We start from the raw sequence: 17,523 nt of genomic DNA on the forward strand, positions 1-17,523 counted from the left end.
ATCGGCTTTCATCTGTTGAATTTCATGATTTAAAAATAAATAATCTGCTGGTTTAGATTTATTTGCTTCTGTTTGATCATAAAAATAGATGTTATTAATAAGATGTCTTTACAGGTGCATTTGAAATCTTTCTCCCAACATGCACGTGTGGTCGTTCCAAGGGGAAAGAGGACTTCAGGTCTATATTCACCTTACAGTTCAATTTCAAAATGAAACACGGGTAGCATTACTCGGCTATGCATTCCTTATAATTGGACTAGCTTAATTGCTCGCACGCACCTGGGCGCGCAGTGCAGGCATGTTCCTGGCATCGTGCTTTTGGGGCGGCGAGCAGCGGGAGCCAGCGCAGGCCGCAGAGCCCGGGGGCTGCGCTCCGCGAACAGGCTCCGTGGTGCGGCTCCGCTTTGTTCTGCGCCGTGCCGTGCCGCGCTGACAGCTGCCTGATTAACTTGTCCTGCCTGCAGTTTTCCAGTTTTCCAGTAGATGCCCCCAGAGACCATTAAACCTCCTGAACGTCTCCGCTTCAACCAAATGAAAGGCCGGTCTTTTTTCATTTTGCTTCCCGAAGTAACATAATTGTTCAAAGGAAACCCGAAATCGGCGTGGACGCGGTGTAGAAAAATAAACTTGCTGTTTTAGTAATATATCATAATTAATACATTAGGTAGTAAGGTTCAAAAGGCTCAGCATAAACTAGTTTATTAATGTACTAGAACCATAAAGTTAGCAGTTGGATTTTATAAAATAAATCACATACATTTAATTAGGTATCCATTTTTGATACTGATGTTAGGAATAAAGTAATGTGCAGTAATGTGAAACATGAGACATTGTATTTAATCTCTTATTTTACATGCTGCATGATATTATAAAAAGCAGTGCAAAAAGGATTTTGAGGATTGAAGACTTATAATTTATTTCAAGATACTGTGAAAAGTTTTCTTCTGTCACTGACACCGCTCCTCTGTTCAAAAGGACTGCTTGTTGGAGAAAGAAGCCTGGCGTTTCCATCTGGAACCACTTGGATAACTGAACCAATTTCAAATCTGTCAAGCTCTCTCTTAGGTGTCACTAATAACATTCATCCCCATACTATCGTTCATTTCTGGCCTTTCTGTATCTTTTGTGTGATCAGGCACTTGTGGCTGATGTGTTGTAGTAATTTAAAGAAACAAATGTATTGTTTGTCTCTTTGTGTATTGTCTGTTTTTAATTATAGCTTTGTGAGATAACATTTATCTTTATGCCTCTAAAATTTGAGCGGCTATCCACAACATAGTCTCATTGCTTAAGAGTTATCAACACAGTTGTCTTTGCCAAAGAAAAAATGTGCTCTGTACATTTGGTAACTTCAGCATTATTTCAATTTATGTATTAATTGGCATGGCCTTTTGTTAAAAAAAAGAATGGTGAAACTAATTTTTAAACTGAAATTTTCCTGTATTTTTTGTTTTCCTATGTTGGTTCATTAATAATGCTGTCTTGTGCAGAAAATGTGCTTTGACATCAAGTGCATTAATCCACAACAAGTAACATCTTACATGGACACAGTTTTTCTATTTATACAAATATTGGTACTGTGCAGTGAGTGTTAAAAATCAACTGAATGATGTTTTGTTCAGTTGCTATTAAGATTTTTTAGCAGCTAATTACTTTCTTCTTTGCTTCTAACACATCTGATCATATAATGCATGCACACATATACTAATATATAGACCACATATAAATAAATAAAGGTGCATGTATGTATGTCTGCTATTTAGACTTTTTTCCAATGCTTTGGGTGGTATTACTGTAGGATTCAGTCCTAGGCCTTTCAAAGATGCTGGAAATTTTTTACATATATATATATATATATTTGGTTTTTGTTAAATAGAAATTAAAAAAAAAAAAAAAGTATTCCATATATAGAGTAGATAATATATTGTACCTTATTAATATAATATCTGCATGGTATTTTGAAGCTGTATACTGAGAACCTGGTATGTGCCAAATATAGTGTAAATGATAAAAGATACTTCTCATTTACTTTTCTAAGATAAATTTTGCAAATGTTTTCTGGTACAGAATAGTTGTGTTTTTTCTCTTGTACGTGTAAACACTATTTTTCAATGTTGAAAAATGTATACATTAAAAAATAAATTCAGTGTTATAGTCTATATCATATGTATCTTTTAGAATTATGTAATATTTGTTGTCTTCAGTTCTGCAACTCAAATATAAGAAATAAAAATGAAGGATTAATATGAATTTATGGAGTAATTAATAGCTTTTTTTATAATGATATTAAACTTGAAATAATGCAGATTATTTACTTCTTGCATCTCAGATTACCATTTACTTGATTGACATCTAGCTACGATTTTTTTTACATAAATTCAATTCTAATTAGGACTATTAAAGAACTACAGTAGTTCTTCTTAGGCTATAAATACTATTCTAATTGGGCTATTGTTCAGCATGAGGTCATCTGAATTTCTTGCATACACTGCAAATCTCAGTTTTCACCATTCTGTATTTATTTTAAAACCTCTCAGAATTTGTAGTTAAACAGATTTTCCTCTTAAAAGACAGTCTTAAAAATTAATAGAAAACTTAAGTGGAATACACAAAATTACCACGTTTAGGTCCTTGTCATTTTACTGGGAAAAGGGTTTGTTTTCTCAAACTAGATACCTACTCCTGCAAACATTTACATTTACACTTCAGTGTTTCAGGTAGTCCCATTGGACTCATAGCTTTCTCCAGGATGGCACACAATAATTGTTTCATGCTGCAGAAAAGAAATATTTTGATTATTTCCATAAATAAAATCTAAAAAGATATATTAACTCTTGAGAATATTTGTTTATACAACTTTGTGATATGTATATCTTTTCAGAGTTTATGAACTGGATAACTTTGATGTAAATTCACAATTGCATTGCTTATTTTTAAAATTAGGATGTGAACCAGTCCCAGCTGAAGTTATATGCTAAAGAGAAGCAAAATAATATCTTATGATTGTGTTTCTGATGTAGCATTTGTTTGACATATTAAACCAAGCCACTGTATCCTACAGCAAAACTATTGAATGTATACATTGTTTTGACATGTAGGATGTTTCATTTTTTCCTTTCTGTGCTGTTTTAAAGAAAACTAAGAGTTTATTGTGTTTTCATAAACTGTTGTAAACATATCTTTTTTCCCATCAAATTTTTTTTTTTAACAGTGCCAGCTAAAAATATCAGTATATTTTGAACATGTTTGCAATATATATTTGGATATTTACTCACTATCCCCATGTTTACTTCCCTAGGGTAGGATATTTGTAATTGTATTTTGGTAGAATGCTTTCTGAGAAGGGAAAAATATACCCCTTCCCTGGTGGTGAACTGCAGAGGTCTCATCTTGAAAGCTGTTTTAGTATCTGTAATTATTTGGTAAGGTGAAGAACAGAATACAGGTTTAAAGGCTTAAAATCCGTCTTTCGTATTCCCAGTAACAGGAATTCATACAAGGAGAACATCTGCATAGACATGCTGCGACAGGGTTATCACAAGTCCTTCTCCGAGCTCTTCACTCTGATACAGAAGTGGAATGCCTTGAGGGAGGCTGCAGGGCCCGGGTCAGCCATATGGCAGCAGAAGTCCCTGGAGGAGCAGCCTGATAAGCTGGATCAGCTTTACCACTTCCTGACCAGGGCTGAGGCAGCCCAGCGAGCAGGTAAATGGGGGGATTGTGGGTAGCAGAGCAGCGGGAGCCACAGCCGCCAGTGCCTGGGGGAAGCTTCCAAATTGTTTCATGTATGAATTTGAAACGTTACTGCATCTTAGCACATTTCAGCCTTAGTCAACTAAGCTGTATTTATAGAATAAATGATTAGGAGCTGCAGATATCGGGAGAGGTTTTCTGGGGAGGAAAAAAAAAAAGAAAAACACGGAGAGTGCATTATAATATCAGAAATGATTAATATATTTATAGCTTTGATAACACCTCAAATATTTTCTCACGGTTTTATTATTTATTGTTTTTCTTTCTCTATTGAGTTGACTAGCTGGTTTCGTATTAGAAAAATTTAATAGGTGAAATGCTGTTTCAAACAGTAATAGTTTTATAAATCTGATTTTATTAAATACACTGTCTCCTAACTGTTTGGATTTGTGACTGACTTAAAAAGGATTGTGAACATGTCAAATAAAATACAGCACACAGACGTAACATGCCACCTGTGAATTACTAAATATTAGTGAAGACATAACTCCAAATTACTGTATTTTCTCTATTGCCTACTATTTACTGAGCGCTCATATTTATCATTTTGCTTTACTGTAAATAGTAACATAACTTACTCTGTCTTTCTCCCTTGAAATAATTGTAGGAATAGAGAGAGGTAAAGCTCTAACTACAATTGTTTCATAGTAGAGTTGATTTCATTGTAGTTGGCTTGTTTCAAGTTACATTTTGATTGTTACAAAGAGGAAAATCTAAAATAAAGCTTGAGAGTTTGGGACCTAAGCTTTCTTACTGAAACTTTAGAACAGAAAACTTTATTTTAGAAAAGACAACTTTCCACTCATTTAACATGTTTATTTTATGTTTACTATGAAAGCATAAAGTTGTGTTTCTTTATTTAATTCACTACAATCCTAGCCAGCCCATGATAGGAAGAAATATTCAAGTTTTTCTTGAGTGTGACTACAGCCTGAACATAGACCCATGTTGTCTGCAGGAGTACGAAAGTGTTTTGCACCCAGACCACCCTGCCATACATAAGCATTCTGCCAATACGTTGGTGTTGAAAAGTGGTAGTTATGGCATATCTTGATGGACCTGCTTCCTGAAGCTGCTTGAGGAGAGTATTTTGTGTTCCTTCAGTGCAAGATCTTTTTCAGTATTATTAACTGCTGTGTGCCAATAGAAGTGGCAAATACCCTCCCAGAGAAGAGGCAGGGTGCTGACTGTGCCGGTTCTGTGCCTTTGAAAGGCAGAGGCCTTTTCTCTCACTGAAATTGGCATTCATTGTGTGCTGGGCTCAGTGAGAGATGGGATACTGCCCATCAGCTGACTGATTGTGTCGTACCTCTGGAAGAGAGTATTTCCACGCTTTGCCTGTTCAAGTTGGTTAAAGTGAAAGCAAAGAAATAATGAGAACGTGCCAGTGGAGTTGGCAAGTGTTCAAGCAACACATTTGGACTGAATTGCAAGATCAGTGTAGTGAGAGTTTTGATTTTTTGCCAGTTTCAGTGTAAACCTTTCCACAAATCTTTGTTTTAAGTGAGGCAGACAAAGGGGTGGATGCTATTTGTGTCACAGCTTGTTGGAGCTAGTAGTGCTGTGAAGATAACATATGGATTACACAGCTCATCAAATACTAATTTAGGAGTTCCACTAATCCTGTTACTCTCTGATTCTAATCAAACTAGTTGGAGCTCTGGCTTACAATCTCATGACAACTTCAGCTGAAACCATTTAAAAGGTGTTCAGCAGTTGGCTTCATCCTTCAGCTGGAACTTACTACAGCATAGCAGCCACAACAGCAGCTGACCTGCGTTTGCTCCTCAAGCACTACAGTTCAAGCCAAATATGGCTTAAAGCATTTAAAGTAACATTTGGGGTAGTGAACTGTGAGAGTTTTACAATGTGGCTGATGTCACTAATATTAGGCTAGCTGAAAATGTGCCCTTCTCAAGTATGCTGTCCTGAGCTAATAGTTGTGGTGAAGAGATTGCAGGTATAAAGGTATGAAAAAAATCTGTATGACTTATACATTTTTTGATGAATTTAAACTTCATGAAGAGATTGTTTTTTTTAACCTGAGGTGGTAAGTGGAAAATGAAACATTACTGATGTCAGTAAAAAGCTTTCCCTTTTGTTCTTTAGCTTTCTCACCTGATATTTTTGTATCACAGTGTTGCTGTCTCATTGTGAGTTTTGCTTAGAACTGTTGCTCCAAAGTTTCGAGTTTCAGAGTTGTTACTATAGCACGTAGAGAAAGTTAGGTATTTGTTGATCCATTTTCCATATTTATTGGTGGGATATGTTAATCTTTTCTTTTTGCTGATAGTCTGTAATTTTAGACTCTGCAATGATGGACATAAATTGTTTGCTTTGACAGAATGAATCAAGGCAGTCCATTATGATGTGGAAGTTGATATCAAAGAGCAATTGTGTTCATTATTTCTTCATCTAAAAATTGTGACTGTTTACCAGTGTTATGTTGTACATACCATTAAGCTTTGGATTCACTAGCGAATGTTCTGTTTTCATTTTTAGGATAACATTTTGATTGAACTTCAAATCATATGGGAATCTTTCTTTTAAACTAGTACTATAGTGTGCAAAGAAAATCTATTTGTCTGTCTAACTTAATCTCATAATCATTGTATTTGAATACCTTCCAGTATTTAAAAATAGGGAGCTAGCATTAGTTCTTGCAGCTTCTCAGAAAAATAGCTGACAGAGTTATTTTGCCCTAGGTACAGCATTACACACCACCCACTCCCCCCAAAATAACAAACAAATTGGCAGAAATATTGACAATACTTGTTGACTGCATTCCTCTTTGGTCGTCTTTGATGCAAATAATGTAAACACTTCTGACTTCAGAATAGAGTTCTTTCTAATTATTTCTTGATCATCCTTTTTTATCACGTACTAACCTCTCTTTTACTAGTTTTGGTCTTCGTAGTTTAAAAAAAAGGGGGGGATTTACCTGTTTAAATACGTATATTTGTAGGGCGGGTTGGTTTTTTTTTTTTTTTTTTTTTAAGAAAATTGCAGGATAAATGCCAAAGTAATCTACATAGCTCAACATCTAATGTATGCCATTATTTCTTGATATGTGTTGTTGACAATGTTGTCTTTTTTCAAAAAGAAAAATTATATTTTGAGACTGTCAAATAGCCTGCCCAATTGCCTGCCCGGTTTTACTGCCCACAGTAATTTCACTTAAAATTATAATTGTCCTTTAAAGGCATACCAATGTCAGTAGGTTGTTATTACTATCCCTTTGGAGAGCCATAGCTCCCTAGTCCCTAGTCAGTACTGTTCTGAAAGTTAACAGGAGACAGAGTTTGAAGCCACAGTCCCATCCTGATCCGAAAACGAGGATCGGTAACTGGATATCTTTTGACTGCTGACATCCTGAGAACAAATGATGACCATACCCTACAGAAGTGCACCAAATAAATAGAATTAATTTTATCCATTTTGTCTGTCTAAGATGCAGATAAAATTTGACCGTCTGCATGTTTAGGTGGGTCGCAGGGAAACAGCAGGAAGAAAAGAAATTCACCTCTTGGAGTTTTTGAACTGCACCTAGTTTAATGCGTGCCTGGGAGAACGGTTTATTGGAATGAGTGTTGCTGTTCCTCAGATAAAAATACTTAAAAGTGAAATCAGAAGCTTTAAGCTGCTGTTTGCACACCTTTCACCGTATAACTGATTCTTTAAATTGTTACTTGGTGGCTACAGTCTGTCTTACTGTTTTAAAATGCATTGCTAATTTACTTCTTAGGCCTGTACCTAAAAATTTCTTTAAGCTTTTTGAATCATCTCCTCAAATTATTGCATAGCTACCTTTATTTAGTTAGTTAGCACTGAGCCAAAAAGAGGATGGTGCTATGCAGATTGACACTGTACAGTGCGATCTGGTATTTTAGACTGGGGTCAGCAGCCTGTCAGGGATGGTGTGCCAAATCTAGTATTAGTCAAACTAGGGGTCACCTGTGCTAGTTTTATTCTAAACAGGCTTGTAATGCTTTGCTCTTCAGATTACACCTGAATTGTGTATTGAATGTGGGGTTGAACCCTAAACGAATCCTTACCTATGGTGACTAGTCTAGGCCATGAAGAGCTCATATGATCAGTGCTTGCCAGCATGGGCTGGTTTACCTGTGTTGTGGCCCCACCAGATGAAGGGGATGCAAGGCAACTTACAGCTCAGGAGCAATTAAAGGGAGAGTCCTCTCAGCTGTTGGCTTTCCTTTGCTGGAGCAGGGGAGCAGAAATGGGAAATTCCCCAGGTGAGTGGCTGCGATGTCTATGGAGCAGTCAGCACTGTGGTAGCAGATGACCGTTCTCTGTGCCAAAGCCAGCGTGTAGAGCTAATAGTCAGCATGGACGTGCCTTCAGAGGGGCAAGACACCGCTTATTAGCTGATCGTTGGGGCAGCTAGTGGATAATAGGAATTACAATCTGGAAGCTGTTGTCTTTCTTAGAGCCTGCACTACGTTTGTGGTATGTCAAATGCTAAATCTGTGCGTGCTACAAGCTGCTGACCTGTGTTCTAGGGAATATCAGACACGAACAATTAGGAGGAGCTGCTAACTTGGTGCTTTTTTTCCTCACTTCAGTGAGCGAACTTTTGACAGCATGAATTATCATTTGTTGTTGTTGTAAAAGATGACTTTTCCTAAAGTATATGAAGAAAGCATGAGTATTTGATGTGTTCACACTAGAAAATCTTTCTATGTCTGAGGCACTAAAGGTTGAAAATAGAGTTTAGCATTTTACAGTGGAATGCTTTTCTGTAAGATTTCACGCTTATGCCTTAGGCTGGGCTTGAAACATTGCAATAACTGTATTACCCATGCTATTGTGGAGAGGAGGAAAAAAAAGTGATTGTGCATTAAAGAAAAAAAAAAAGAGAAAAGAAAAAGGATAAACATACCAAACCCTCCTTTAATATTTGCTTGGTGGAGGTAGTTTCTGTTTGGTTTGGGGGGTGTATGGGCAAAGGAATACTTTTGTTTTCCAAGCAGATTTGTCCTTTTCTACTTAATATTGTTTCACAGGAGAAAAGCTAGCAGTTGATAGAGACCAGTGGAGGAATTTATTGTTTTTGCAGTTAGCTTACAGAAAGTGAAATGATTCTGCTCTGGAAAGAAGCCAGACCTCAAAATATAGCCAGCTGACTTCAACAGAGGCAGCATTTCTGCATTTTAAGTAGTGCCTGAGTGCCTCTAATTTAAGTGGCATGTTTTCATTCCAATGGCTTGAAGTCCCCTTTTAGTGTCCCAGATTACCCGTTGAATTGTCTTATGTTGCTATCATTAGAGAGCTTTATTCTTACTTGACAAAATTATATCCTGACCATTTCCCAGCATCTTTGTATAGATTGTACTTTGAGTATATTCTGCTTAGGTGCTTAGCAGCGTTGGGGAGGGGTGGAGGGGGTTGCACCCTGCGTGTGCCCTGCTTCATATTTAAGAAATGGAGGCTCTGCATGCAATTTGATTGTGTCAGCATGCTACCCCATAGCAACCTTTCTTCATTTGCATTTGTGTGTTTTCACCCAGTGAGTGTGGCTTATGGAAGAAATTCTAGGAAAAAAAAAAAAAGGAATCAAAGTATGATCTTCTAGCTGCAAAAGTACAGGCATGGTTGTCCCGAACCATGGGACAAAATGGGACTGATTTTGCTTTGTATGAATTTAGGTAGAAATAAACTGTTAGTAGCACCATATTCTGTTGCTGTTCATGCTCCTTATCAGCCCAAGAGCCTCCATCCTGGATCTTTCCGTATATGAATTCTTCACAGCATCAGCAGTCTTGCTACTGAGTCGCGAGTATTGATCTCTCTGGCAAGAGAAAAATGAAACTTCCAGTAGTGATGATGTCTTTTTCAGTCATCAGAAATGGCTCCTAGTGACTTAAATGATCTTAGGCCATTCCTTGACACGTCTTCAAGAGTGAATGGTCAGTTATAACTAAGTCATATCCACTAAAAGCAAGTAACTGAACTGGAAGAGGAGTGTTATCACCTGTTGAAAAGTTTCCCTACAGCCATTGTCTGGTAGGAACAAATGACTGACTGACTGGTGGTTCCTGTGGTAGAAAATATTCAGCCAGAGATAGATGTTGAAATATTTATTTCTGATACCTGTATTTTAAAGGTGAGTTTCTGAAGTACAAGTTCTGTTTTCTGTTAACAACAACAGCATCTTCTTCAGGGAAAATGCCAAGCCAGGATCTCTTCGGGATGTTGTTTTCATCTCCACTCTAAAGATCACTCTTGTACTTCTTTTCAATTCATTTCCTACATCCTGTCACAAAGGAGATCATACAGACAGAAGTGGCAGCAGTTGTACTAAACCACTTCACAGTAGCACGGCTTGCAGATCTTCTGTGTTTCTTTTCTTTCCTACCAAGTCTGTTACTCATACTCAGACGCCACCTCACTATCCCTGCGCATTGCACTACTCAACAGTTGTCTGGCTGAACACAGCCAACAGGCAGAGCACGGACCTGAATGATCTTCTGCTCCATGCACGCCTTTGCTTGCCAAGGGTTCTTGATAACAGCCCAGAAACAAACCAAGATATTATTCAGTGGGCTGACTGGGGACTATGGCTCGAGCATGACAAGAAAAGATTCTTACATGTCAGTTGAGATGCACCTGAAGAGATTCTGATGCAGAGCAGGAAATCCTGTATGTGTTTAACATATAGGGTTTAATGTTTAAACTCAAGTGGAAGAGATTTTTAAATCTGTTTTAACAAAAAGATACCAGTAAAGTTTGATAGGAACATTTTCCTTTTGCGCATAGATATCCACTTTCAATGTTTTTTGTTTTGTTTTCTATTGCGAAGGATGATGAAAATATTTTGAAAAGTACAGGTCAAACAAAGTGGAAAGTAAATTTTCTATAATTCTGTGATGAAAACATTCTAAAAAATATAAAATAAATTTTGCAGCGTAGGATGACATTTTCTTTTAAAAAACCACAATTGAACAGAATTCTTGTGAATTATTATTACTGCCTTAAATTTGGTAATTTGGCATTGAAAAAATGTTTCACTGGCTAATTGCTTATAAGGTGTTTTCTCAGCAGATTTTAAGTTATGTCTAAAACCACAAAATATCAGGCTTCACCATCTGCTCCATCGAGTTTGGTTTGTTCTGCTCAGCTGCCATTTTGGGCAGCCATCCTGCTGCTCTTTACAGCATTCTCTCAATCCCATGTCTTCTGGGAAACCTGGACTCACCTTCCATGGACTAGATGTAATTTTCAAAAGACTAATGAGAACAGCATTTGAACCTTAATTCGTGTGCATTCTTAATTTTTTACTCATTTAAGAACAGTTTGTCTTGCAGGAACTGTTTTACAATTGCTTGTGTGACTCAGACTTCTTTCTGTTCATTTGGTATCATATTCCAGTGGTGTCGTTATCTCTCTGATAAGTGGTGCAGATTTTTTTTTTTTTTACATCAATATATACATAAAAAATTTCTCTACGTGTGATCTATTAGCAGATGCAGAGAACTTACTGTACAAAATCAGAGGGGTCAAAGCTTTAATGACTGAGCTACCTATGGGAGATTTTGTAAAAGAAAGTATTTACCTATTCTAATATTTTTGTTCTCCTGGGGAGATAAAAGTTCACTTTCACTAAGTCTGACATACTGGCTTTGCCACTGTCAGAATAATCTCAGTGAATTTCTTGATTTGTAAATCAGAGAGACTTTGAATCCAGAAGACAATACGGCTTTTAAACATCTATCTTTTGGGGTTTATTTTCTTGTGACACCAGCGTATCTGGTCAGCCACTGTCCAAGACAATTACAGAGAAATGGTTGTCTTTGTGCACTTCTCATTGTTATTCACCGGCAGGATAGTCATCGGAGGGTCACATTAAAGTTCATTCAATCAAAGCTGTGGCAGTAGCAATAGTCCGCCTCAGGTCAGTTCCATCTCCTGAGATTTGTAGGGCACTACCTGAAGTTATTTGCATAATTTTATGTAGCATTAGTGCCTTGGTACTTTGTAGCAAAGATTTCAAAGGCAACAAATTTGTATCTAGTGTTCTTCCCCAATGACAATCTAATTCTTTCATTTTGCTGTGTTATTGTAAGCATTTGTTGGCATCCTCTAAGTTCATTTTCACTCCACTGTAATCAATATCTGATGTGTATTATTATTACCTTAGATTAAGTTAGTGATTATAATTAGCTTTTATATTTCTCTGTGTTTAAGTGGTTATGTTTGTGTGCTTGTAGTCATCATGGGAACCTCTGCCTTCTACTTTGGAGATAATCTTGTGCCACAACAGATGTTTAAATTGGGATGAAAATCATAGCCAGGCAGCATCTGCTTTTCTTGAGACTGGAAAGGGACCCTAGGAAACATATAGCTATATCTGAAGTGGTTATGTTGGGTGTATCCCAATTATGTATCTCAACTCTTATATGCACACATATGTATGTATGTTTTTATATATATGCATATGAGCACACGCACAACTATATTTGTGTATTAAGCCCAAACCATTACTTACCATTAAAGGAGAGGGATTAGATCATAAACCAAAAGACAAAAAAGCAAGTGCTCAAGAATTGAGGCAAAGCCATTTCAGCTTGATTTCAGAAAGGCACAGAAAATTAAGTAGACGTTCTCCAGAATGGGAAGAGTAGATAAAAATGGAGGAGAAATAAATATTAGATAAACCTGTTGAAGACTGCAAATGGGATTTGGTGGTAAAGGAATTCCTTCAGAAGACAGAATATAGCTTTTACTGCATTGCAAAGCACACTGAAGGGCTTTTTCAAGACATTCTGAAGTCAAAGAACTTAGTCACAATGACATGAGGGATGAATGAGGGTTTTATGTTACTTTCTATTCAAATATGTGTAACTTGCAATTTTTGAGACAGAACATACTGGAGATGAGGCTGAGGAAGCACTCCTCTGTGTGGTTTAGAGATGCAAACAAATACTTTTTTGAGTAATTACCACTGTTTGTTCTAAACAATGCAAGGGATTCATAACGATGATAGAATTTACAGTCAAGAAATTAGTCCTTCTGGAAAGTTGGATTTTCCTCAATTTTTCCTGTAGATTAAAAAAAAAAAAATTAACTGCATCCTTTGATTAAAAATGTTTTTGATATAATACCATAGATCTAAAATGCTTAGAAAAGATCTGGACTTGGAGTGAGATCATGCCTGTATTGAAATAAATGTATTAATGTATTTTTGTGTGCATGTTTATTTCTCTGTGGTGCTCCATATCAGGAGTAAGAGAAGCTTTTCTTTCTTTCTTTTTCCCCTTTTCTCTCTTTGCTGAGCAAAGCTTACAAATTGCAGAACTCCCGAAAGCAAAGCAGTTCTGTTCACACATCTAGCTTATCCAAACATTCTCTTACCTGCAGCAGCACTTGTGGTTCTTAACTCCTTCTTTACCCAACTACATGAAAATTGTTTTTAAGAACAGGCTATGTTTCACAACCACAGTAAGAAACCAACCAAAATTGCAATGGAATTCTAGTGAGTTATTCACATTCACATCTAACATAAACAGAGTTTGGAAAGAAAATTCATTTAGTGTGCCAGCAGTAAGTTTAGCAGTGAAACGTATAGATACATGCTACGCTCTCTTATCTCATAGATTCTTCAGCATCATGTAGGGAACATATTCTTCCATACCCCTAGGGAGAAGCACTATTATAAGAGTTACCAGGTAAGTTTTAGTTCTCTAATCCAAATTAATAGAGCTTTTGAATAATCTCATGTGGTTTTGGTTTTGTGGTTGTTTTTGTTTTGTTTTATATGTGAGGGAAATAAATTCCATAGGCACTCTCATTTTGTAGTTTAAAATTGTGAATAATGTATTTGTTGATAATTTTGTAATGCTACTTAGAGTTGGGACTCACACGGTTTTTATAAATATTAGGAATAGTGTGTATTCATTTAGCTGGCTGCTAGATGTTAGAGTGGGAACTAAATGTGTTTTTTCTTCAGATCATAAAGGAGAGCTGAGAGTTTAACTCTCCTCTGCTTTCCGTATTTACTGAGAGCAATACCTTGGTGGACTGTCTTTTTTAGGCCAAGATGTAAAATTCCAGTTGGCCCTCAATTTGAGAGAGTGATAATGTAATAAAAATGGGAAAGTAGCTAGAAAACTCAAAACATTTCTTGTTAGTCTTATTTTAAATATTTTAAACGGTATGAAATTAGTGGGAGGCACTTGCAGAGTGCTCTCTTTGGTTCTTTATCTCCATCATCATGGTTGCTACCTCAGACCTGTTTTGAAAGCATTCAGTGTCTTTTCAGGTCTCAGTGCTTCAAACACTTCTCCAGTAGAAACTGGATGTGTGGGTCTTTTTGCTCACTCTGGCTTCTGTCTTTCAATGAGTCTTGTAGAGGTTTTGTGTGTTTTATTGAACTAAGTTTTGTGTTTGTAAAAAAAATAAAAATAAAAAAAATGATAGCAATTCATTGCAGTTTTGCTAGACTGCATTTTCAATTATGCCTAATTTAGAAGGTTGTCATTTTCATTTTATCATATTTCCTTGATATGTAGGAGAGCTTGGTAGTATTTGTGTGCTGCATATATAAATACTCCTTCATTTTCATTATATCCTGATTGCTGTAATGTGTAAGTTTTGGGAAAGCTGATGAAAACTAGCATTTTGACTATTATTTGTTTTTGAAGGGCACTATGGGGAGGTGTATGATAACCAGCTTAACTTGGCCTACTGTTTCAATGACCCTGAGGACAAATGGTTAAGGAATTACTTTTATGAACGATGCTTTAACACTGCTCAACTAATAAAAACCGATGGTGGGAAAAGACGAGCACAAGCACATGCACACGTGGGCCTCATCAATGAGGAACAAGGTGAGTCACTGAGCTCATAATGCTACGTTATATCAGCATTAAGAGGGTCTTATTTGGTAATTTGTGTTTTGTTACAGGGCACTGTATTTCTATGTAAAATTGGTTTGCAACCATAATTTATAAGAAGTTTAAAAGCTATTTCAATTTTTTTTATTTTTATTTTTGGAGTAGCAATCAGACAAAGTCTGTAATTATTCATAGACCCATTTTCTCTGTTTACTTTCCATCAACAATTGGAAGTATTCAGTCAGATGAAAACCAAAGCCGAAGTTTAAAGGGAACATCCATTTAGCACAGAGGTCCTCTGTGTTAAACCTATTTCCTTTTGTGTATTTTTGACAAGAGACTGGTAATGCTGCTTCAGGCCACAGGTGGATAAGTAAAGTGGCATCTGTAGTTACACAAACTGGTTTGATTTAAAAGAGGTATGAACACATAATTTAGTTTAATCCTGCCTCAACGATGGAAAACTTACACTTGGATAAAAGAAACTACAGTTTTTTGTACTCTTTTTAAAATCTTATGTTTCTCTTACCTGAAGATCACATGATGTTTGTTTGTATGTGACTGCCATAGTGATGTTTGCTTCAGCTTTATACCTTACCTTAAGCTCCATTTCTCCATTTGTGTGTCTGTATCCTCAAACTGTGAATCTCTGAAAGTGATATATGGTATTAATTAAGGTAACTATTATCTTTGTTTCCATATTTTGAAAATAATACATTACCTTTAATGGCAGAGGGGGTTGTGTGTGTATAACAAGATGTGTATGAAAAAGGTTTTCCTATGTTTGTATTATATCAAGAGACTCAAGCAACTGAGTAAAACCTATCTTCCAGTGTTAATTCCTGAATACACTTTTTCTCCTAACCATTTATTCAAATATGTGATTTGCATGGTCATTATTTTTTGTTAATAGATGTTACTTCATGGGTTGAAAATGTTCCCAACCCTGAGCACAGCTTGTGCTCGGTTTTTCAGCTAGAATGGCTTTTTTCAGGGAAAAAAATCCACAGAAACTGAAATATTTTGTGTAAATAGTGCAATTCTAGTAAATGGCTGCCAGAATGGGTATGTTTTGAATGATGGCCTAGCTTCCCATTTTCCCAGGAAAAACTTGGACATGAAACATAAAATCTGTAGGCTTCTGTTGTGATTTTGTTTATTTATTTATTTCCTCCCATGTTCCCTTACAGCTGAAAAATCCCAACTTAATATTTCCTCATGTCTTCTAGACTGGTAGTCATTCATGCCATTTCCTCTGAACTGGTGTCATATCTGTCATATTTTTCTTGCCTGCAACACCCAAAACTGGATTCAGTTTTAAAATTGGAATTCATACCCCAGTGATAGATAAAATGGAGTGAACTACTTTTCTTCCAAGTTGTACGGTTATTTGTATTTTCATGTATGACATCCACATTGTTCATTTTAGCATAAATTGCATTCTCATATTCAGTTCATGATCTTCAGTAATTTCTAAATTCTTTTCTGAAGAACTGTTAATTAGCTATTCTGTTTGCCATTCTGGGATCACCAGTTATTCCTGCCTGTTATAAACACAATATGGTTTGTTTGTTTATTTTTTGCACTGAGTATTTTGTAGACAGTTACTAGAAATTGTCAAGATTGTTTTTGACTTCTGATGTTGTCTTTCAACATGCTTTGTTTTTTCCCAGTTTGATATCATTTGAACATGTAATAATCTTTTGATTCTGTAATAGATATCCTTAATAAAAATACTAAGTATTATACTGGACCTAGGACAGGGACCCGTGGCAACTTACTGAGTGTCTTTTTCTATTCTGACAGTGAATTACCGATAACCAGTGTGTATCTGTAGGATTTCCCAACCAAGTTGCACTCACCTAACAGTAGTTACAGGTGAACTACGCTTCCCTAATGATTTACGAGGAAGTTATGACAGTGAGGAAAACTTTACTAACTTAAAAAGAAGTTTGGTCTGATGACATTCGCTCTTGATGTATTGGCATTTGTTGTAATACATTTTCATGTTTTATCTACATGCTTGGGAATAATCTTTTTGATTACTTATTCCAGTTTTATTCCAGGAACTGAAGCTAAGCTAGATTCAGTTTCCCAGTAGATAAAATAACACTTGCTTAAAGCCCAGCCAATCATAACCAAGTCATTTTCATTTTGAGTGAAAAATGCTTAATTAGGTTATCTGATCCTCGGTAGAATAAAATGATTGAAGTTGCTGGATTTTGATTTTTATTTTTTGCAACCTTTTCACCTGGTTCTTCAGTTACTAAAACATAAAATTATAAAAAGGCAAATAAAAGCAAACATTCCTATCTATCTTTAAGGACTCATACAGAGTGTGACTCACAACCATTTGCCATGCCACTGCCAAACTTTTTTTTTTTTTTTAACATTACCTAACTTTAAGATGCGTTAAGCAAAAACTATTGAATACTTCTATATCTTTAGGCATTCAATCCTATTGAAAAGCATGTAAGTGAAGTTATTAAATACACTTAGAAATGTTTAGCGGAGGGGAAGTTTCATTTTCCTGGTGTAAAATACTAGAAACTTCCAGAAGAAAGGCTTTGTAGTAACATTGGTAAGGAGAGAGAAAACAAGGTGCATTTCTCACTGTCCAGGGTAGAGTTCCACTGAATTGATAGCATCTGTCTTTTGCAAATTTTTTATTTCCATAGAGAGGGGTGAAAAAATCAAGAAGCTGAAAGAAAGCATAGGATTTGTTTTGAGGGACCACTGAGAAAAAGACAGCAGATGTATTCTTTGCACTTTGTATTTTCAGAGGGTGAAATATTAAATTGCAAGTTTTGAGTGCAGAAATATTGTAAGAGCAGATGTTGTGTTGGGATTGTATAAAATTACATAAGTATTAATGGTGTCGTGTTAAAGTCTGAACACACTATTTTTGATTTTAGAA

At 36.1% G+C, this 17,523-nt stretch overlaps 1 protein-coding gene across 1 annotated transcript in view; it reads left to right on the forward strand.

The window, feature by feature from the left end:
* TTC29 (tetratricopeptide repeat domain 29) overlaps positions 1-17,523 on the forward strand; it is a 208,528-nt gene that overhangs the window by 97,263 nt on the left and 93,742 nt on the right. The window contains 2 exon segments of the mRNA XM_080588633.1: positions 3,482-3,705; positions 14,415-14,600. Of these exon segments, the coding sequence (XP_080444759.1) occupies positions 3,482-3,705; positions 14,415-14,600 (410 nt within the window).

The sequence above is a fragment of the Anser brachyrhynchus genome, assembly GCF_964034855.1.
Source record: "Anser brachyrhynchus genome assembly, chromosome: 4".
Lineage (NCBI taxonomy): Eukaryota > Metazoa > Chordata > Aves > Anseriformes > Anatidae > Anser > Anser brachyrhynchus.